At 42.7% G+C, this 23,077-nt stretch overlaps 1 protein-coding gene and 1 pseudogene across 1 annotated transcript; both read right to left on the bottom strand.

The window, feature by feature from the left end:
• Positions 1-452: 452 nt before the first annotated feature.
• On the bottom strand, positions 453-16,855 carry NUAK2 (NUAK family kinase 2). Its single transcript, XM_088479657.1, has 7 exons — positions 16,531-16,855; positions 9,033-9,153; positions 6,530-6,681; positions 6,381-6,446; positions 4,076-4,195; positions 3,074-3,206; positions 453-2,855 (listed from the first exon to the last, which is right to left on the bottom strand). The coding sequence occupies exons 1-7, from the start codon at positions 16,678-16,680 to the stop codon at positions 1,888-1,890; spliced, it is 1,710 nt and encodes a 569-aa protein (XP_088335783.1). The 5' UTR covers positions 16,681-16,855; the 3' UTR covers positions 453-1,887.
• Positions 16,856-21,674: 4,819 nt separating this feature from the next.
• Positions 21,675-22,558, bottom strand: LOC148516757 (uncharacterized; annotated as a pseudogene).
• Positions 22,559-23,077: the final 519 nt, after the last annotated feature.

Below are 23,077 nucleotides of genomic sequence, written 5' to 3' on the forward strand. Positions count from 1 at the left end.
AAGTGGCAGCTAATTATTAAGAGCTGTCAGCTATAATAGCCAGGGGAATACTAGGAGAAAAACCATTAATGCGACATCCTGCAGTAAAATTTAAATTTATGGGAATATATTTGCAGCACTTGTAAATTTTACTGGCAGTACCCACCTAACAACTTACCACTAGTACAACACCTGTAAACAGATCTGAAAAGAAAAGCCATTATTTCTAATGATATCATATACACTACCGCAGGCCAGGGGTCCCCAAGAGTTGTGTGTATTTATATCATGTATGGACTTGTAGTTTCACAACACCTGGAGAGTCACAGGTTGTCCAAGCCCGTGCCAATGTCTTTTCTAGTGTTTGGGTGCACTGTGTTTGCGGTCTTTTGTAGACATAAGATCTTACAATAAAATCAGATGAATACATAAATGAAGACAAATAAAAAAATTCATTTTCATAATTTGGTTTAATTTGCTGAAAATATCTGGACCAAAGAAAAAGGGTTACAAGACTACGGATTTATCAGCCAACCCTCCCTCTATCACACCTTTTCTCTACAAGATGCCAATTATTCCTCACCAGTAGCAAAACACTAACCGCTTGCTTGGAAATTCACACTCACAAATATTTACACAATACCAAACAAGACAAAATAGTGTTTTAGCCTTAATTCTTCCACTTCTAAAGAGGACAAAGAGTGGGCTTGTTTTGCCGGAAAAAAAAAGGTTACATGATATTAAAAAGGAATGAGAAAAAAAAGACTAATAATAATAATAATAATAATGACAATCATTTCCCGGTTTTATTGTGTAGTGTTAAGACATGGAGGATTTTTTTTTTTAAACAGTGCCAATGACTTGTGTAGTGACAAAGCTTGGCATGATTAAAAAACAACAACTCACAACTACACAAAAATCAAGAAAAAAAAAACAAAAATAAATATGCTAAATTTTAAATAAAACAAATTAGGCACAGCACAGTTGCTTTGCTTCCCATATGTATCCAGTTTCATGCATAATTAGATTTAAAATTATGTTTCTTTATCCCTTTAAAAAAATAAAAAAAATGCATGTCAAGTCTCAATATCATGTGGGTGTGAGTATAGCTACACATACTGACACACATTCATGATACAACATAAAAAAGATGTTTGCACTGGACTGCAAGTCAAGGCCAAACAATGTGCAAATACAATTAATCAATGCTGAAAAAAATGGTTTCAACTAAAAGCCTCCAGCAGAAATTACACTAATTCTATTGTTAAATCTATGAAGGTTTTTTTTCTGTGCCATCCAGTTTTATGGCATTCGCAATTGGTAAATCCCTGTATAAATGTTTTGCTTGTTTACTTTCTTTTCATTGAATGGATGTGGAATAGAGGATTTCCATGCTGTGCCTAGGTGACCATTATTCCAACTTGGCAGGGAAATATATATGTATTGAACTAAATAAACGTATTTTACACGGAAAAAAAAAGGTCATTTTAAAAAGGTAGTGAAGTAAATGCAAGTCACAATTATCCATTATGGATTTATAACGTTTTTCAAACACGTTTTGTACCTCAGACAACAGTCTGGATATATAAAGTATACGCCTGTTTACTTACAATACACACACATTTATATTTTGTAGGAATTGCGTGATCCTAAGGCAACAACTTGGAATTATCAGGCCTAGATTAACCAAGCAATTTTTTCTTAGGCCAAAATTTTGCTGCCCAGTTTAGTTTTGTCAAACTTGTCATTTTGATGTTTGCAGACTCTGATTTGCCTGTAACAAATGTCACTGTATAAAGATATTCTTACAACATCCTGTAATGCATAAGTGATGTAAGGCCCCTGATCTAGTATTTTGGTCTCTGCTGTCTACAAAAGTCTCTTTATGTGACAAATAAAATAGGTAGCTCAACTCAGATCCCGTCCAATGAGCACAGCAGTCCTGTAAACCTGCATTGCCTCCTCCTCTGCTACTCCCAAAGACATACAGCTCTCTGCGACTCGTGCTCGATAACATCTCATATCCCAAAGTCTAGTACCATCCCGTTCATTCTCTTCTGTATTCACTTTCAGAAGATCTTCTGCAGAGTGACTCGCCCTCATAGTTCGAGTCCTGCCTCTAGGACGCTCTCTGTATCTAGTAGGAAAGTCCAACAATTCAAAGGATTCGGTGGAAAGAATGCTTTCCTGGCTAACAGATGATGGCACTCTGTCACGAGTCAATGAGCAAACAGGTAACTTTTCATGCCCCAAAGAACAGTCTACAGCATCAAACGATAATTCAGGAGCTGCCCCAGCAGAAGAGAACTTGCCATTGCGCTTCAGAATTCCTTTCCTAATCACATTTGGAGCTGCCTCATGCTGTCCATCGGTACCAGGATTGCAATACTGAGGATTTTTTGGCACAACTGGAATAAGAGATGGAGGCATGTCATCTTCCCCCATTGTTGTGCCCTCACTGTGCTCAGGAGAAGAATAGTAGCCAGATTCTCGTTGCTGGGGCTTCTTTAAAATACCTTTCTTAGGAGCAGGGGGAACAATAACGGCATTTTCCTGGGAGCCCTGAGTTGCTAATACCTGACTCATATTTTCCCTCTTTGAACGCTTGAGTGAGCGCTGGCGAGTGATAGTTGCACCTGGAAGATGTTGGCGTAAAAAAGAGCGCATCTTGGAGTTATTATCCCACAAAGGACGAGAGGATCTTCGAAGCCATCCACCAACTATAGAAAATGTGGATTCCGATTCCTTGGTTGATTCCGGTTCACTTAACGGCTGTCTGTATCCCCAGTTCACCCACCAGTGAGAGGCAACATCAGATAGTGTGGCTCTGCGCTCTGGGTTTACCATGAGAAGCCAGCGAATTAGGCCACATGCATCTGTAGACAGAGAAAAGGGTTAGTAGTGGGAACTAGAAAAATGTAAACAAACAGAAGAACACCTCACATGTAAATAAAACACTATTTGCAGATCACACCAACTGACATTGACACAACATAAAAGAACAAACAATTCAAGGTCTAATAGACATGAATGTCTCCCAGCTTGTTGCTGTAGCAGTGAACCAGCACTTGGCAAAGTCTAAACGACTACTTACCAGACGGTTGGCTTGGTTCCTTATAGGCTCCACAGCTGATTTGAGTCACTAGCTTCTTGTAATCCTGCCCATCGAAGGGCATGCAGCCATGTACCAGGATGTATAGAAGAACTCCCAAAGACCAGCTATCCACCTGCAACACACACACAAACGTTATACACTAATCTGCATAATAGAAGACATATCTAGCTTATTAGCCAGTAATTAGATGCTACCAACATGTATAAAAGTTTATGTATGAGGTTAGAGGATCAAGCCTGTGCGAGTTTCCAAACTAAAGGAAATAAGAAATAGGACACAAAGTATGTGGGGAAAATACAATATTTCCTGAAGGCTGAAATGCACTAGGCACAGGCAGATGCGTTATAAAAATGACCTCCAAACACATGTACATCATATGTTTATCATGGGAATATATATAACATTTTTAAACACAATTTTTGCTTTTATTTATATAAAGCGGTACAATACATAAGGGTTGCATTTCAATAGGAATATTTTACACCAAGTTTCTTTAAGGCGCATCTCATCCTATTATAGAACAGGAGCATGGTGATTGTATTGGCAGAGTGAGAGGTACACTTAGGCACTACTGGTCACGTGCACTGGGAAGTGGCACTAAGCAGGTTTCCATGACATTCTATTAATAGATAATAGACTGCACAGGAAAAAGGTGTAGTGTTGATGGGGGAAGGGGAAGGGTAGGGTTACAGGAGTCTGTATGACACCGTTACAGGTAAGAAATACTGCATGGGGAAAGGGAGATTACAGAATAATTGCAGGCTGCAATTATAAGCATTGGAAGAATAGTTAGCCGGCCATCTGTGGTAGTGAATCAGTTGTAATTTGCAGCTGTATCAATACCACTTGTGGCCACCTATTCTTCCAATGTTTATGTCGCCCTTGCAGTGGGTTAAGGAGAGCAGATATGGTATATACAGTACATACCATTACATAGTACAGTAAGGTCATATTTGCACAAGAAAATAATTACAATCTCACCTCAGGTCCTGTATATGGCCGGCCATTGACTATTTCTGGAGAAGCATATAGAGGGCTCCCACAGTAGGTCTGCAGATAACTGTCTGAGTGATAGATGTTGGAAAGGCCAAAATCTGCAATCTGAGATAAAACAAAAGATAGATTTTTAAATGAGTAAACAAGCAGAAGAAAAATAGCAATTATATGGTACCCTGTGAATAGTGATGGGCACACTGTATGTTGCGAGTGGTGCAGTACTGCAGCACATAATGACTCACTTGACTGATAATAATGTGATTTGATCAGTATGACAGGTTTATAAATGAGGGAAGGAGAGAACTGCAGATGACCATGACTAGCATGTGTTTGCCTACAAATTCTAACTATGAGAATATAAGAAAAGATCTGGCTTATCCGGAGCACCAGACGGCTGGATCTCAAACAAACAATCTAGCTACCTATCTGTGGCCAAATAGGACAGTGATCTTGTTGCTCAGACTGAGCCATGTATAGCCAGTTCCAGAGGGAACAGGCTAGAGAAAGATGTATTACACACACAGATGAGGAAGTGCTTTAGGATCTTATATGTAAATGAATGAGGAACATTCTTTTTCGCCCCCTCCCTCCGGTGTTTTCACAAAGATAATGGAATATTGCCAGCACAGGACATTGGGACATGTCTCCTGCTAGAGGGCAAAGTCTACCAACAGCACAAAAACAGGGAGAATTTAAAAGATGCAGGTTTAGTCACAGGTAATTGCCCTGGGAATTAATATAAAATAAGGTACTGTTCAATACTAAACCTATTATTTATCTCAGTTCTAAATATCACAAACACTTGTGTTGTGCCCTAATGCAGAAACCACTGATGTGCTTGTTGTTGCACAGACACATGGGGGCATATTCAATTTGAGGCGAAATGTCCGAGGCAGGACTTTTCGCCATCATCGCTGTCCAATAACCTGGATAAAGTATCAGGCGCGTGCCCGCTTATCCCCGTATTCAATTAGGAATCAGCGATAACAGGACCCGGCGGAAAGGTATATATCGAAAAAGTCCTGTCAGTTTTGGGGAAATCACCCTGTCACCCGCTAGAAGAGGGTCTGACATTGGGGGATCACTATGGGTACCCCCGATTTGGCCTGCTGAAGGTAATTAGGGTTTCTAAACAGCCGCGGCAGGTGCATAAATGCGGCTTTGAAGAAGTGGTGAAGATTAGCACTTGGGCTTTTTTTGTGGGGGGGAAAAAATAACTAGTCCCATCAAATTTGGGGTACATAAAAATGGGTGCAAGTATATTTTTAAGTCCCTAAAGTTATTTTTTCAAATTCTTCAAAAATCCACCTGCCGCAACCACCCGCATTCTAGAAAACACCTGCCGCATACTGCAGTTCACTTTTAGGGGACATTCCAAGGGGTGCAGGGTACTTTTTTTTTTTTTAACCCTGCACCCCAAAACCCCAATTCTGCACTTTTTTTCGCCACCTATTCAGTGGAGAAAACTTATCCCCGTTTTTTAACAAAGACTTTTCGCACCTGCGAAAAGTTTTTCAAAGTGAATATGGGGATAAGTGAAAATGGCGAAAATTACGTAATCGGCGATAAAATATCGCCGATAAGATTTTTCGCCTCTAATTGAATATGGCCCATTGAGTTAAAATCTCTAAAACATGCAAATCCAGCTCTAGATCCCAAATACCACAGTGCTGTCAGTTACAGCTGTGCACAAGGGACCTGCTCAAGTCTGGCACTGTATTCAACTAATGACCTTGCTGTATTATCAGTTTCACAAAGCTGGTCAGATAACATGAGCTTGCTATACTATAGGGGAATTCCCAGGCTGAAACTAATTGGGCTTTTTTTCCCTAAGCTTTAGAGCAGGGCCAGTCAATCCTTGTAACAGATTATTTCCTGTGAGACTAAAACTAGACTTGCATTCACTTATAGAACTGCAGCATGCTAATACATCTCGTATAGCAAACAACATAAAATAGCAGTGTGATTCAAGGTTTTTCCCCCTTTTTTGTTTTTAAAAATGCATTCAGAGAAATTCTAGATTAATGTAGTTGAATACATTTTATTTTCTAATGTTGGAAACAAATCGCATTCTTTCTATCACGCATCACTATTTTTCCGTTTTTTTTTTATACACAGCAGTTAAAATGTGGCTAAATAAGGCCATAAAAATACTTTACAATTCTAAGCTCAGCTTTGATTGATAATGCCATCCTATGAAATAATACCACCCTTCTTTTACACACAGGTTGGCAATAGCCAATATCTTGTTTTTTAAAGGAATTGATCTAATAACAGTGCATCTGCTCACCTTCACATTTTTGTTTTCATCCAGAAGAATGTTTTCCAGCTTCAGATCTCGATGTACGATCCCGTTCTGTAAGGAACACACATTTGTGAATAAATAGGTGAAATGGGAGCATACAACAAACTGATATTATAGATGTGTCAAACACCCACCTCATGGCAGTACTGCACAGCAGACACAATCTGCCTAAAGAATCGTCTGGCCTCTTGCTCACTGAGCCGTTGTCGCTCACTGATGTAATCATACAAATCCCCTTGGCTTGCATACTCCATCACAATTACTATCTTGCTGCTGTTCTCAAACACTGTGGCAGATACAGAAAAAAAGAAACAAGTTTATATGTGCAAAACAATAAAACTTAAATCTAATAATATACAAGCAGAAGTAAGAGGAGGGGGGCAATCAGACAGGATACAAATAAATGAGACATTAAATGCACTTTCCCTCGTCAGTACATCAACACAATGGTTCTCATCCATGGTATTGTTGGGAACTGAGGTCACAGCAAAGGTGTTTGTTAGATAGCCCCAGAAAATAATAATATCTTATTACCACTAAAAGAGACAATAACAAATTATATTTTAAAGTCCACCATTGACAATAAATGATGAATATAGTACCACCACGGCTGTATGTAAAATAAGCATAGTCTATTATTTACACATAGAGTGCATTTGTAATTGTTAATATTTCAATAATCTATGTTTGAAAAATCAAATATCATTTTAGGTTTAGAGGTGATTTAGTTCCTCGCTATACATGACATAGCTTGTACAACATTTGTATTTCTGTAGCCAAGAACACACAGACACGTGTAAAAGAAACGTGAGAGAGGGGAAGAGATGCATGTAAGCTGCTCAGGTGCCTTCCACAGAGAAGTATGAGAGCGGAGCGAGGAGTCACCAGACACCCTAACAACAAGTTTAGAGAAAACAGCGGAAAGGTGGCTCTCCTTGCAATGGGCGTGCAATCACATGTAACATTTATACAAGACAAGATTACATTATGTGCTCCTCAGGTGTAGAACTGGGAAGGGATTATGAATCTATTAAAAAAGGTCCACTGCCAAAAACACAAGCGGATTCATTGTAAAAAGTAATCTTGTCCATAGACCGTCACAGAATGTTTTACTGGAATATGTACAGCCTGACAGATATGGCCGCCATTACATGGTTGTGTACCATTTATAGCATCACGCAGGAAACCTAACATTCCCACACCTCACCTCTATCTTTCCACACTCAGATACCCCCTTTCTAGATTACAGGACTTTCAGGGTAATTGTTTTCCTAGTAAGCATAAATATTTTACTTACTTTAGGGGCCATGTAACTAAATTGGTACGGTCTTCCCTTATATGCAGTATAACAATCTGAGAAACTTGGGTCTTTAATTTTTTTTGGGAGAGTGCCACTCTTCAGTGTAGGTCATTGCTCTCTGAGTGGATAGCATATGCAAGGCAGAATAAGAACAATGGCTGTATTTTATCACTGATTTACTGGCGTTGTGAGCCGTGTCTTTCCTGAAAAAGCTCTCCTCATCTGAATAAGACCTTAGGAGGAAAAGGTTCAGAATATGACACCTGGTACATGCCCACACAATAACTCGGTAGCCTGGTGCGTGCACTCCCCAGGTGGCTGAGCGCTTTTATATCTTTACAGCCTGTGTTATCCTCCCTGCCTGATAAGCAGATGTCCTGTGTCCTCTCTATACTATGCACTTTCGCTCTGTGCCTGGCAAGACAGCAGCTACATTAGTTTCACTGTAATCAAGTTCATCCATGTCAGGGAACAGTTCTAGTGTAATAAAATATATATATTTACATATCTATTTCCTAGATGTACAGCTACACGAGTGACATTGTAGCAGCTCCAGAGATGTCAAGTTGTGCTGTGTCTTAATGCATAGCAAAAAACACATGAACATAAAAAAATACCTACAATGTCTTATGTTAATACAAATACTACCAATACAACTTTCCATATGATAATGTTTTACCACAACAATCTTTTTTTAGCATTTACAAGTAGACTTTTAGTTTACACTCTTTCAAGAGGTCATTATCATAGCCTGGGTTCCTTGTAGATTTCACTTTCCCAAGACAGACACTGTAAGTGCTGGGAGATTACCAGCTGGAGCAGAGCACCTGTACAGGCCTGTCCTGCTATTCTGCTAGTACAAGCAGGCCGCTCACTAGGGTGTAGTGTGTGCTGGAAGGGTGTGGATGTCTTATACCTTCTAAATATAAAGCAGACGAAAAACCTTACTCATAGTGCTATGTAACAGCAGTATACTGTTCTGTTGGGGATTTAATTATATAGAAATGTTTTTATCATCAGTCAATTTGAAGCCACAGGGCTAACAATCAGCACATCTGCCCTTGGCATTAATAAGGATTGTCTTTAGTGTGGCTGCTGCCACACCTGTATTTTTTGCAGAAGATTTTTTAATCTTCTAGACAAGTGAGCAAATAGCAGGTTCCATAGCCTATTTTGTTGTCAATTAGCTGTTGTCTTTACCGAAACAAAATGCAGATTTCAAAATGTAGGTGCGATACCAGCCGTATTTGTATTACAATTATTATTAGGCATTATATTATTGTATAGAATGGTTGCCGAATCTACTGGATGACGACAACAACAATGGCTCTCCTTACCTTCATATATTGAGATGATATGAGGGTGGCAAATGGAACTCATTATCTCAGTCTCTCTTCGGATGTGGAGCATATCCTGTTCAGCTTTTATACGGTCCTTGCGGATTGACTTAATGGCTACCTGGCAACAAAATGGTGAGACAAGGTGTTAATAGACGTAAGGAGGGGAGACGGGGTTAGGAGGGAATGGATGCTGACACGCATGTAACAGATGCAGTAGTACAAAACCAATGCATCGTGGTACATTTCAGCAAGCACTAACAGAGCAGTTAGTATATATAGCTAGTAGTAGTAGTAGTAGTAGTTGCTACAACAGAATTAAACCTCTATATTCCCATCATCTGGCAGGCAGGACAGAATTTGATCCTCACCGCTCACCATATTAAGGGTCATGTCACTGTAAGGTGAGAAGGCAGCAAGCTGCCAAGAAAGGAGCTTTCCAGTTTGCAGCATAAAGGCGAATACTTAGAGGACTGGTAAAGGTGAATTACATTTTCAGTACATTGGTAACTCTGATGTTTGTTCTGTTTAATCCTGTATTCTGCCTCTACAGTACCAAGGAGGAGGATGCGGTTCAAAAACCTTGCGCAACTCACTTGGTTCATCAGAAGACCAGCCTGAGTAATAGGCTCTGTTTTCCCATAATAATAATTAGAATGCTAATAACAATAGGATTGAATTACCGCAGTGCTAGAGGCAGCAAGAACAGGGAACACTCACTTTGTATGTCAGGAAGCCAGGCTGGGGGAAGCATTGACAGTATATAAAGTCCCATCTCCCCCCCCCCCTGCTGAAATTCTTAGGTAGGGAGGGAACAATGCTTAGTATTTAGAGAAAAACACAATACAAAAAACAAAACAAAAAGATAATACAAAGTAATTGTAGGAGCAGGAATGCGGATATAACAGGGTCCCACAACAGACAGAATGAGGACTGCGGTTGTGCGTCATGTAGAGGAGGGGTGGGGGAGTTCTCAACCCCAAACATCCCCATTCACAGAACAACTGTTATCACAGTATACATGAGGGGTATGACAGCAATCAGTACAATAATGCCGTGTTATTTCAGGTGGGTGCTGTAGTGGAAAATGTATTACATCACTCACAGGATTTTATTATAGTGTTTGTTTTTCTTCCTGTGTGAAATCAGACAGAGTGTTTTGCTTTTAATCTGCATATTTTAATATAGGGACATAAAAATATAAGTATGGCCAGCAGGTAAAATTAGTCCTTCTATGTGTTGTACTAGCATGTTATAAACACACATGAGAGCATTATAAAGAGCAAAATGCTAATTCTGCAGTGCAAAAACACTACTACCGGTGTGCGCCATGAGTCACGCAAATGCGTTACGATTCATCTAAGGTCATAGTATTGCAAAGCAAGGTGGCGGAATAGCATCTACGGAGAAGCAGAAGTCTACAGAGGGGAAGAGTAGAGTGGAGGTAAGGCATTACTAGGAGAGTGTAGAGTAGGCACACCAGTGCACCTTGTATTTCCAAGCAGTATTTTATTATTTATTTATTAACAGTTTCTTATATAGCGCAGCATATTCCGTTGCACTTTACAATTGTAAACATTAATAGAACAAAACTGGGTAATAAACAGACAGATATATAGGTAGGAAGGCCCTGCTCGCAAGCTTACAATCTATAGGGCTGGACCAAAATGCAATATATTGCACCTATCCTTGTGTATCAATGCACAAGGATAGGTGCAATATATTGCATTTTGGTCCAGCCAGAATGCAGAGTTTCTTGGTGGGCTGCATGATCCATTTACACCGGAATGTCGGCCAAATGTCATGAGGATGTGAGAGAAAGACGATGTGTGAGGTTATGTGTGGACTGTGAAAGGGGATGTAATTACATATGGAGGCTATGAAGGTTATGTGGGTGTTTCTGGGATCTGATAAGCTTGCCTGAAGAGGTGAGTTTTCAGGGAACGCTTGAAGGATTGGAGACTAGAGGAAAGTCGTATTTTGCGTGGTAAGGCATTCCATAGAGTGGGTGCAGCCCGAAGAAAGTCCTGTAACCGTGAATGGGAGCAAGTAATGCGTGGGGATGAGAGACGCAGATCTTGTGCTGAGTGGAGAGGTCGGGTAGGGAAATATTTTGAAATAAGTGAAGAGATGTATATTGGTGTGGTTTGGTTAATGGCCTTATGTGTAAGAGTATTTTGTATTGAATACGGTAGAAAACCGGCAACCAATGGAGGGACTGACAGAGCGGGGCAGCAGACGATGAACGTTTGGCAAGGAAGATAAGCCTTGCAGCTGCATTCATAATTGATTGTAATGGAGATAGCCTGTTTTTGGGAAGACCAGTAAGGAGGCTATTGCAATCGTCAATACGGGAAATAAGTGCATGGATTAGAGTTTTTGCAGTGTCTTGTGTGAGATATGATCGAATTTTGGATATGTTTTTTAGATGTATGTAACATGATTTTGAGACTGAACTGTCCTTTGTTCCCCACATTCAATCAAGGATGACACCAAGGCAGCGAGCTTGTGGGGCAGGGTGGATTGTCAAGTTATCAACAGTGATAGCGAGATCAGGTTGGTAACTGTTATTGGCTGGTGGAAATATAATTAATTCTGTTTTAGAAATATTAAGTTTCAGGTTTCCAGATGACATCCAAGATGAAATTGCAGAAAGACATTCAGTGACACGGACCAATATAGATGGTGACAAATCTGGGGAATATAGGTAGATTTGAGTATCATCCGCTTTTTAACACCCATTTTCGGGGGTTAACCACAAATATTACGTTTTCCCCAGATACCTGCTGTGATCCCTCCATTCCCACTGGCAGCCCCATCCCCCACAGGTTTCTATGGGAGATGTGATGCTGCCAAATTTACAAACATCTGAAATGCGGTGGATTCCGGATATTGGCCAACGCCATCTGAAGATGGAGTTAGTCGCTGTAGCCTATGGGATACACCACCCATAATTGGAGCCCTCCCCGGCAATGGCGGCCGTGCATGTGCAGTCAGCGAGACTACGCATGCGCAGCAGCCAAAAGCAGCTCTAAGGGCACAGAGCAGGGACGGGCTCCTTTCTGAGCCCGTTCCTGCAAGTGCCAGATGATACAGCCGGGCACTATGATCGCATATTGCAATGCGATTATGGGCGGTAATGTCATGCCCAGATTAAATTGCAATATCGATCATTAATAAATGGGGGCCTAAAAGAGAAAGGGCAAAATGTATTGCTATGGCTTATGTGGAGTGATACATTAGAGCCATTTACAGGGCCTTACATCTTACACCAAGCTCGCAGTTGGCGGCCTTAGCCTATACGGTTGATGGGACAATTTTTGGCCTCCATGTTGCAGTGTAGGAGTACGAATGTAATACAACTAATTGCACTCCCATCCTAAAACCAGAACTCTAAACGCTACATTTTATATTAATGCTGTTTGTTTGAATTAGCAGGGCACCATCCGTTTGCACCATTTATAAAATCTCCTGACAGGCCCGAAGATAGAGATACGGTATATACTACATACATAAAATAATATTCACAAGGTTGATACTAGACCCAGTCTCATGCAACAGTGCTTGACGTGAGGTGTGTAACTGCGATTGCCCCTACTTATACAGTAAATATGACTGTACAGTATACAACAGGCAGCAACCAGACAGACTGTAGACTATAGGTATTCGGTGAATGAAACCAATAAGTTCAACCCTATACCTATTTGCAGGCTTTTACAGACATTATAAATGCTAGTGAAAGCATGCTCTGACTCATCAGTGGCCTTTGGAACAAACAAAGTATACAGATATACCTATATGTAGTAAGAATTATTTTGTGAGTGGGAGAAACATAATTTTAGGTAAGGCAAATCGTATATTGTTCACGGTGTGCAAAAAAAATATTTTTCTATATGATTCGGTATGGAGTTTGTATGTATCTCTTGATTAATATACTGGCCTTATTGGAGACATAGCTGACCTAAAGAAGTCAAAATTTGTATACATTTACATAAATACCAAAACCAAGCATCACTTGTCCTAAAGAGTGCAGCAGAAAGGAAAGTTATGCTCCCAGGTAACATGCATACTAACCATTAGCCTAAACTGACAATAATTCAATATAAATGCTAAAATATTAAAAACATAAAGTGAACAACCTTGTTTCAAGATACATAGAATACAATTTTGATTATTGAGTCTTCCCCAAAAATAGCATTTTAGTCAATGTGGAAAATTCAATGCAGCAACAATGCCTGACTGTGCCAAATTGGCCAATTACTGTTGCCCCGGCATTGAAGATTTTCACGGATATCTCTACGTGATTTGCCATTCGGGTCAATTGCCAAGATTTGATTTTCCCCAATTTGTTTGAAAGTGTAAGCCAGGGGTTTTCAACTGCAGTTCTCAAGTATTGTGGAAACAGGTGTGATTATTACTGAAGAGGTTAAATTACTTGTGCAAGATTAAAGAAATTCTGAAAACATGACCTGTTGGGTGTACTTGAAGACTGGAATTGAAAACCACTAGTCTAAGTGTTCGTGGAAAGACTTTGGCCCTCATTCAGAGCCGTACGCTCTGAGCAGAGCGCACGCTCTGAATGAGGGCCGGCCTCCATAATTATGGAGCGTCCTCCTGGACGCTCGTATAGCTGTGGGTCACCACCCACAGCCTATACGAGCGTGCAGTTTGATGGCCGCGATGGTCTTGACCATCGCGACCATCGCCACTGCGAGCCGGAGCCTGCGGTTGAGGTTTTCAACCGCAAGGCCGGAGTGATTTTGGCTCTATCAGAGCCAAAATCACTCCCACTGACATCACTAGTGATGTCAGTGGGCCGGCTTCTGACGGTAGGCGTTCCCTTGGGAACGCCCCCGTCAGGGAGGCACGCCCACCAAAGGGGGCGTGCTGTCAATCAACATCGACAGCACGCCCCCTTTGATCAGACACAACGAGCGAAGGAAAGTCCTTCGCTCGCCGCGGCTGGCGCATGCGCACGACGGAGTTCCCGCCGTCGTGCGCATGCGCAGTGCACAATATCGACCCACTAGCGAGCGGACAGCCGCTCGCGAGTGGGTCTGAATCAGGCCCTTTATTTTATCTATTAACCAAGCCTTTCACAGTGGTAAAAGTTTCCTGGATTTGTGAGATCATCTGCTATTCAAGTCAAAAAGAAAAATAGCCTAAAGGAAATAGGAATAACGAAACTTGGCTGCTATTTTTAACAACTCAGGTTTGCCCTCGGCAGTCTGCAAAACTCACTTGCTAGAAGTTGGCCTATTCCCAGAACTGGAATGTGTCATTGTGTTGATAGGCTAGATACAACTGCACAGGGGAATTTTAACTGAATTATCATGAGACAGATGGGTGGCAATTGAAAAAGGGGCTTTTTGTATTAAAAAACCCTGATAAAATCCCCACTTGTACTCAGTAGAGACACACATATGTAAGAGCCAAAAATATATATATATCTTTTCTAAGGGGTACAGAAACAGTAACATTTTACACCTAGAATTGTAAAGTGCTTACAGCCTTCTTTTTTTACCTTATTGTTGTATGATCACTATTATATGATGCAGTGAATGGGTTAAGAGCAGGGAGCGTGTGACCGCAGGCCAGGACATAGCCTGGAATTTGCTTTATGTAAAGGAGGCTGAGCCTTTATCCAGAGATTACCAGCTACTGCAAATGTTTGCAAGCCAATCGGCTATTGTGGGTAGCCGTGCAACAGCAGAGCAAATGCTAAGTGGAATTCCATCCTTGAATCTCCCATCACCAGGCACATAATAGTACTTACAGGACTTATCAATGTAAGTGAGGCAACATAACTACTCAAACAGTAGTCACCCACTAATACTTTCATAAAACGACATAAACAACTATGTTGTTACAACACAAAGCACATTTGTTTTAAGATAGTGAATTCACAACTGGCCATATAAAAACTTGGAAGAACAAAAAAAGCCTATTGCCCATCAGACTTTCATTGTCATCACATACATGCTTGGGGGTCAGGTTTTATAAATAGATGGTGCACTTTCTGGGAGGCATAGAGGAGCCTCAGGGTCACAGATCCAGTTCACCTTTCACTAGTCATGTAAGATGTAATATACTTACTGTAACAGACACAGATGTACTGTTAATTCCGCAGGGGCTTTTTTTAGTGCATTTCTGCCCAACTACAAAACAGCGACATTACAGTAATCCCAAATATTTATACTCAGTCTGTAATAAGGAAGTAAATTGTCATAAAATCCCATTTATCCAAAAGAGGTGTCTGCCAATGGCGCCCTAAGGACATGCAACATGGGCTATGCCACATAATGTTATAGCTCTGAAACACAAATAAGACTGACCTGTATGCAAAAGTCTACAATCACTTGAGGGCATCTATTATAAAGCATTGTATGGGCAGTGATCACATCCTTAGGTATTCAAGAATAAAGCTATAATTCACTACAAACGGGCTTAAGATCTCCAGACCCCCCCAAAAAATAAAATGAAATGTAAATCCATTTTCTGTATATTAATTATGGGCAAAGGTAGATTACATGGTCAGATCCAAGAGATTGTAAACTCTCGCAAGCAGGGCCCACTCTCATACACCTGTGCATCTAGTATTACACCTCTTGCCTAGCACGACTTAATATTGTGGCATTATTGCTTTTATGCTACTTGAATATTTAGAATTTTGAGTGTCTGTGTGTTATGTAATATGCTCTATTTCCCATTGTACTACACTGCAGAGCGTGGGAGATAATTAATAATAAAACAAAAGTCAGATTATTCTAAGATCATACCAAAAAAAACATAGAAGGCTATAATTTGAAATATCCAATCCTTAGTGGACATGTTGTTCACTGTGTTGTAATAATAATGACTAAAGCACCATGTTCATCATTTGTCTATAAAATATTATGCAAATAAGGACCCAGGGCTTTGTACAAATAGTAATTAATTCAGCATTTATTTAGTACAGGAAATGTTACACTGGCAGATCTGGTCTCCTAGTCATGCATGTTTACTTTGGAAAACCAAGAATAGTAACAGATAGCTGACACTCCAGTGCAAACAACCACTGCTACCTAATAATATGACATGTCCAGACCATTATAGCCCAAAGATAAATACAATGCAGGACAGGTGGGTGTCTATCCATCAATAGCTCCAAGGCACCATAAACCATTGTATCCAAAATACTCAGTTAAATTAAATCTATTAAATTGCATGGAACTTTAATAACAGCATCTACATATCTGCCAATGAATACATGAAAAATAGTTAATAGAGGGAGCTTTAACCCGAGTTTAAAAACGATGTATCTTTACATCCCACACTGCAGATCAGGGGGTGGGGGTGCATGCTGGATTAACATCTTACCTCAGCACCAGTTTAGGGTAGAAAGACCATGGAAAGTCAGATATTACAGTATATAACACATTTCAGTTCTGTATTTCTCCATGCATCAGCTGAAGTGCCTTGCCATGTGCTCTAGTTCCTATAGCTACTACTGTCTCACCTCTTTCCCCTGCTTGTCCCGGGCTCTTTTCACCGTACCATACGTCCCTTTCCCCAGGCTCTCCAGGAACTCATAGCGGTGCTTCAGGTTATGCTTATGTATGTGCCTCTTCACGGCCTGGCGGCGCAGACCAGCTTCCCGCAGCTCCATCCCCACAGGTGCGCCCCGGGCAGTTACGTACAGGACACACGGCTGCTGCCTGAGTACAGTGCTGCTCCTATGTGCACACAGGGCGGACGGCACTCACAGCCAATTCCAGCGATTGCTTTTACTCTGAGAAATGATGATATAAGGTGATAATACAAAGCGTTCTACCGGTCTCTTGCCTCAGCCCCACCTACCTGTCGCTGATTTGCTGATTCCGTCACCTACTCTTTGAAACCCCTCCTCCTCTTAGTACAGATTGGCTGCCGCTGAACATTACTACTATATGGCCAACCTTTTGCAGCAGGTGAGAAGCGCTGGAGGGGGAGGAAGTACATCCAATCCCCAGACCAGAGAGAGACTGTATCCTGTACTGTACAGCATGGCTTATAAGGAGGATAGAGGCAGCATGAGGGATATGGTCACACTGATTAATAAGCAACTTTCCGAATATAGCTGAGTAATGAAGTCTCCTTCTTGTTGTTTCAATAACTACAGTACACTGAACGAACAGTATGGACACAATAGTCACTACATTTCTGGAACATAGTACAAAGGAAATGGGATGTGTCACCCATAGCAACCATCAGATCTTGCTTTCATTTTCTAAAGAGCAGTAGAGAGTGTATTTGTCATAGGCAACACATGTCCACAATATTTGTAAAATTTTGCTTTATGGCTGCAGTCCTAATCTCACTATCAGCTTTTTGTTATAACTTGTTGAAAAATAGTATTTATCATGGAAAACAATAGGACCAATGCAATTATTTCTGATGGTACGCAGACCGGCACCATTTTTTTGCATGAAGGCCACATTTGGAGGTTGTACGCATTTAGAAGGGTCACAATAAAACTTTACTTGCTGAAACATGTAAAATATGTACAATTTACTACTGGAAAAGAGGGACCTCTTTCCAGTTATACCAGACCACACAGCATTGTTAAGAGGAACCTATTGAGACAGAAGTGTGTGTCACTATGTAGTGATTGTCACCACATTCCCCTCCTCCCCCGCATCATAACACATATCCTCGTACATATAGGAGCACATTATACACACTCCCTCGCCCACTCATCTAGGGGTCTATTCATGAAGAACATGAAGTGGCTACTGAAAAATATCACTATATATCGCATCACATTGACAGTGATTGCAAATATGCACTATAGCACGTATTTTACCCAGTATTGAGGACTGGGGACTCACTTTTGCAGAATGGGTGAGTCCTCGGGGATGCGCTCTGCTGCGGCCAATCCCTAGCTCCTGAGTCGGTTGAGATGCTGTGCGCTGCAGCCAATAGGAACCTACCCTGTCTATCCCTTCAAAGCTGGTGGAAATATTCGCTGCCGCCATACCTGCTATTTGGAGGCGGAGCCGAAGACCCACTGAAGCGGAAGACCGACAGCATTACACTCCTGCCCGGCACCTACTGACATGGACCAAGCACAGGCAGTGTGCTACATGCCTGTGTGAATAGAAACTCTGCAGCAGGCATTTACGACCTGGTAGTCTATTCACAGTGAATTAAAATTCCACACTGTACAGTCAGGAGCAGAAGAGGCGGGCAGGCTGGGCTGGGGGACAGAGCGAACGATGCACCACTGGCGGTCTCATTTTAACACTTTGGGCCGCCCGCTGTTATTTGCATAGGACAGTGCAGACGCATGGCCCCATCCCCTTACTATGTGCGGCCACAAGCACAGTGGAGACGTGAGGCCCCGCCCCCAGTCTCTTGTCTCCCCTGCCTGAGGACAGCGCGGCCATAGGCTAGAGTGTCAGCCTGTTTTTGAATAGCCAGCAGTTCCCAGCTTTCTGCCTCTAATCCCCGCCTCCCCACTACCACTAATACCCGGTGTAACCTAGCCCCTTCTGACCTCCCTGCCTATTCCTCTTGTCCCCAGCTCCCCTCCACCTCCTCCTGTATGTGGCTCCCTACCCCCTCTAATACCCGCTGTCACCCAGCCCCTTCTCCTGTCCCTGCCTACTTCTCTTATCCCCAGATCACCTCTACCATCTCCTGTATGTGGCTCCCATTCCTCTCTAATACCCGGTGGCACCCAGCTCCTTCTGTCCCTGCCTACCCCTCCTGCCCCTAGCTCCCCACCCCGAATCCTCCGGTCACTGGCTCCTCACCACCTACTCCTGTCCCCGGCTCCCCTCCCCGAATCCACCTGTCATCGGCTCCCCACCTCCTACACCTGTCACCGGCTCCCCACCTCCTAGTCCTGTGCCCGGCTCCCCACCTCCTATACCTGTCACCGCCTCCCCACCTCCTACACCTGTCACCGGCTCCCCACCTCCTACACCTGTCACCGCCTCCCCACCTCCTAGTCCTGTTCCCGGCTCCCCGCCTCCTACTCCTGTGCCCGGCTCCCCGCCTCCTACACCTGTCACCGCCTCCTTGTTCTGTTCCCGGCTCGCCACCTCCTAGTCCTGTTCCCTGCTCCCCACCTCCTACTCCTGTGCCCAGCTCCCCCCCTCCTACACCTGTCACCGCCTCCTAGTCCTAGAGTTGAGAAATATTGCCTCTGTGTGAAGCTGTGATAGTGAGATAGGAAGACAAACAGTCTCTAACCAGGTCAAACTCCACTAAGGGGTTCTGAAATGAACTGGTTTTTGTGTGTCCTCTGAGTATAATGTGGAAATTCTGGGGTTGGCATCATCCAGGGGTCTGAAATATCTATCAATGAGAGTTTAGCTCCTCTTGCTGTGAAAGCCAAAGCTAAGAGAGATGCCAGTTTCCTTGACAAACAGGAAATACCTTAGGTTGAAAACATATTGGCCAAGAAAGGGTTCGTTGTCCCAGGTGATAGAGTAACGTGGACATGAGGGTCTAGAAAAGAAAATGCCTTTGAACAAACGGAGGTATAATTTATTCTTGGAAAGTTTGGGAATTAGGAGTGTGAGGGCAGAGCCGTATTAGCATATGGTGGCCGAAGCCAAACCTGCTTGATATATGCAAGCTAGGAAGTCTGTGGCAGAGTTGACAGCCTAGGATAGGCGAGAGGTAGGGAGTGTGATTCTCCAGGAAATAAATTCCTTGATGATTGTGTTATATCAAGATCTCGTTCTCGGCCTTAGAGTTGCATTGATAAGTGCGGTAGATGTGGCTAAGAGATGTGAGCCGGTTAACAACCGAGCAATATCGCCATCCACGCATTGATGTAGCTCCCGAAGCAGGTCTTGGGTCCCCTGGAAGCAGTCTTTGAAAAGTCCTTGGGGAAGTTTGAGTCCTTTGCGCAGGAGACTTATTAGGGAGAACCAAAGAATGATTCAGGTTACCCTGTACTGATCTTGTGAAGTACTGTCAACAAATTGGCCAGGGGAGGAAAGGCATATGGGAGGATATTTGTCCATGGAAACGACATTGCATCCGTGCGGAAGGCAGCTTGGACCCATTTTCTAGAAACGAAGGTCGGAACCTGAGCATTGGATGGGGTTGCAAATAGATTCAACTGCGGTTGACCGAAGGCTGTCACAAAGTTTCCGGCTTCAGGGACACTGTCTAGAGTGAGGCGTGTCCTGGAGAGGGAGTCTGCAAGCTCGTTTAGTTCGCCCAGCATATACATGGCGGACAGCTGAATAGAACTTTGCAACGCCTCAATGCCAGATGTCTTTTGCTTCTTTGCAAAGTAGTAGTGATTTTGTGCCACCCATTTTGTTTAGTAAGACATGGCTGTTTTGTTGTCTAGGCGAATCTGAACTGGAATGTCTCGAAGTTTATGGGGGACCAGAGCATACAGGGCTAACTTGGCTGCTCTCCATTCTAAAAGGTTGATGTGGACTTCCGATTCCTGACCACTTGCCTCTTACAGCTTTGTCTTGTGTGAGTGCTCCCCAGCCTGAGAGGGAAGCGTCTAAAGTAATTATAACATTTGGTGCGGGTTCTAGGAGAGGCCTGGAAGGAGGCAGGGGAAGGACTAGCTAATTCTCTATCTCTTGGTGTGCTATAGCCATCAGTAGGATTTTGTCTGACCAGGTGAAGACTCTCCTGAGAAGAGATCCCAGAAGGTTTTGAGAGTGTCTGCAAATGAGGGGTGCATGTAGAAACCCTGGATCTAACGCACTCATTTTCCCAATAATTTTGGCAAGATCTCTCATAGTGAGCGGTGGAGAATTCAAGAAATAAAGGTCTGAATGTCTGTCCATTTGTTTGATGGGACTTCCGTAGAGAGAGAACAGGAATCTACTAGTAACCCCAGAAAGGTTATACACTGGCATGGGGTCAGTATTGATTTGGCATAATTTATCGAGCAACCCAGGTTCAGAAAGAGGGATATGATGATGTCTCGCTAAGAGAATAGCTTCTTGCATTCTGAATGGACTACTAGGGGGTCGTCCAAATAAATTATGCAGCAATCTGTTTTTGCTGGAGATGTGTCACTACCGCTTTCATAAGCCGGGGGAATGTGTAAGGAGCATTGGACCGAAGACCATGATCGTCCATTGGTAGAGGGTGTCTTTCCAAAGAAATCTCAGAAGCCTGTGTTTTGGATGGACCTGAATTGCATGGAAGGCCTCCTTGAGGTCTAGCTTTATGCAATAGTCATTTTGAGTAAGGAGGAAAGGAACCTCTGCCAGACCTTCCATTCTGAATTTACGATGTCTTAAGTACTGATTTAGAGATTTGACGTTCAATGTAAGACCCATCCTGCTTCCTTATGGGGAAGAGGTGACTGGTTCAACCTTTCCTGGAACTATCTGCAAATTCTATTTTGCCCTGATATAATGCTGGAGCCAAAATGTCGTCCAGCTGAGAACTTGTGTTTGTAGAGCAGGGGAATGTCTGGTGAGGGAATCTTAATAAATATTTAGCAGCCACTTGTCTGTGGTAATCTACCTCCACAAACCTATCGCATGAGAGAGGTCAAGGTGGGACAGTATTTGTAAACAACTTACCATGCCCTCTTAATCTTCTAGAGGAGTGGAGGATGGTGGGTGCTGCACCTCTGGCACCCCGAATCTTGTAGAAGCCTCTTCTTTGTCCTCAGCGGCCACCTCACTGGTCTCTGGGCGTACTGCTGGACCCTGCAGAACGACACGCCTGGTGAAAGGGCTGTTTCGAGGACTGGTGGCCTTTAAGGTCTGCAAAGGATTTGTAGCCTTTGTAATTAATTTCAACTTTGTCATTGAATTCTGGTCCGAAAAGGTCGGAGTGTACAATGTTAGGAAAATTCACTGGTTTGGGAGCAAAATCAGTTAGACCAGCTCTAGCCAGCCAGTGGGTTCTACGAATATTCAATATGAAATCAAAAGTCTGCCCTACCATTAGGGTCACTCTGCTTATAGCTTTTAGGAGAGCCGTCTTAGAAGCAACCAAAGAGTCTAAGGATCCGATAGCGAATTCCTCTTTCTCCGCTTTATCCAGTACAAACAGCAGGGGGCCAGCAGCATCAGATACTTAAGCTGGAGTAATTTGTCAATAGTGTCACCCTGGGTTTTGTCACCAATGAGTGAGGACAGTACTGCATCAATTTCAGGTGCGAAAAGAGCAGGAATATCTGGAATGCCTGTATGATTACGAAGAATCAATTCCTCTTTTATGAGGGAGGTTTTAAGAGCTAACTGGGCGAAATTGTACACATGGGGACGTTCGTTCAGTGCCCAGTGAGAGGTGTAAACTTTATTAGCGGGTGTCATGCTGGCTAATGCCAATGTGGCCATTTGCAGGTCACTATACTCGCCTCTCTTAGAGGATGCTGAAGTTCTGGTGACCTCTTCTTACTACCAGTCTACTGAGTGGTGACTGACATCATGTAGAATGGGGGCCAGAGAACACTGCTTACTGGAACCTTTGTGGGAGTGCAGTTGCGCTTGGTGCCAGGCAGTGGCTGAGGGTAAATGCTGGCCATTGGCAGGAGATGTTGGTCTGTTACGCACCATAGAGCTATTCTAAGGGCAATACCTGGGAAAGATGTTTAGTCCTCTCCCCGGCAGCCCCTCCCCCAGCCCAGACGCCGATCCAGCTGAGGTTTGTCCACATCTGGGTTGCTCCTCCTACCCTCCTCTGTATATGAGATGCCCAGCGACCACTATCAGTGATCTGCTGAAGCTGCTGGTCTCAGAAGGTTTTGAGTCTAGTCTCCCTGTATACCTCTCCCCAGTGGCCAGGTTATACAGCGCTGAAAAACCTACCAAGCCTTGTGTTTTGAGTAGTTGATTCAGGGCACATTGCAACTATATATATGCATTGTATGTGACTTTTGCTAGATCTGCTGTGCAAGTATAACTATTGCTACTATTTCTCCTCAACCCTTTGCTACAGGTGTGTGGGGAATATTTTTGTCTTGTTTCTCAAATTGTACTTCACATTTATTGTTGCTTGTGAAGGCAGTCACATTTGCACTTATTATGTCTAAGAATAAGGGTAAACTGGAAACTGAGGCCACGGTGCTGCTGTTT

The sequence above is a fragment of the Taudactylus pleione genome, unplaced genomic scaffold, assembly GCF_031769625.1.
Source record: "Taudactylus pleione unplaced genomic scaffold, aTauple2 ptg000242l, whole genome shotgun sequence".
In the NCBI taxonomy this organism is placed as follows: Eukaryota; Metazoa; Chordata; class Amphibia; order Anura; family Myobatrachidae; genus Taudactylus; species Taudactylus pleione.

Coding starts and splice junctions, on each gene's coding strand:
- NUAK2 (XM_088479657.1), bottom strand. CDS start 16,680: ATGGAGCTGCGGGAAGCTGGTCTGCGCCGCCAGGCCGTGAAGAGGCAC. Junction 6,447..6,529: donor CTGTGCAGTACTGCCATGAG/GTGGGTGTTTGA, acceptor TGTTCCTTACAG/AACGGGATCGTACATCGAGA. Junction 2,856..3,073: donor GGAACCAAGCCAACCGTCTG/GTAAGTAGTCGT, acceptor CTCTGTCTACAG/ATGCATGTGGCCTAATTCGC.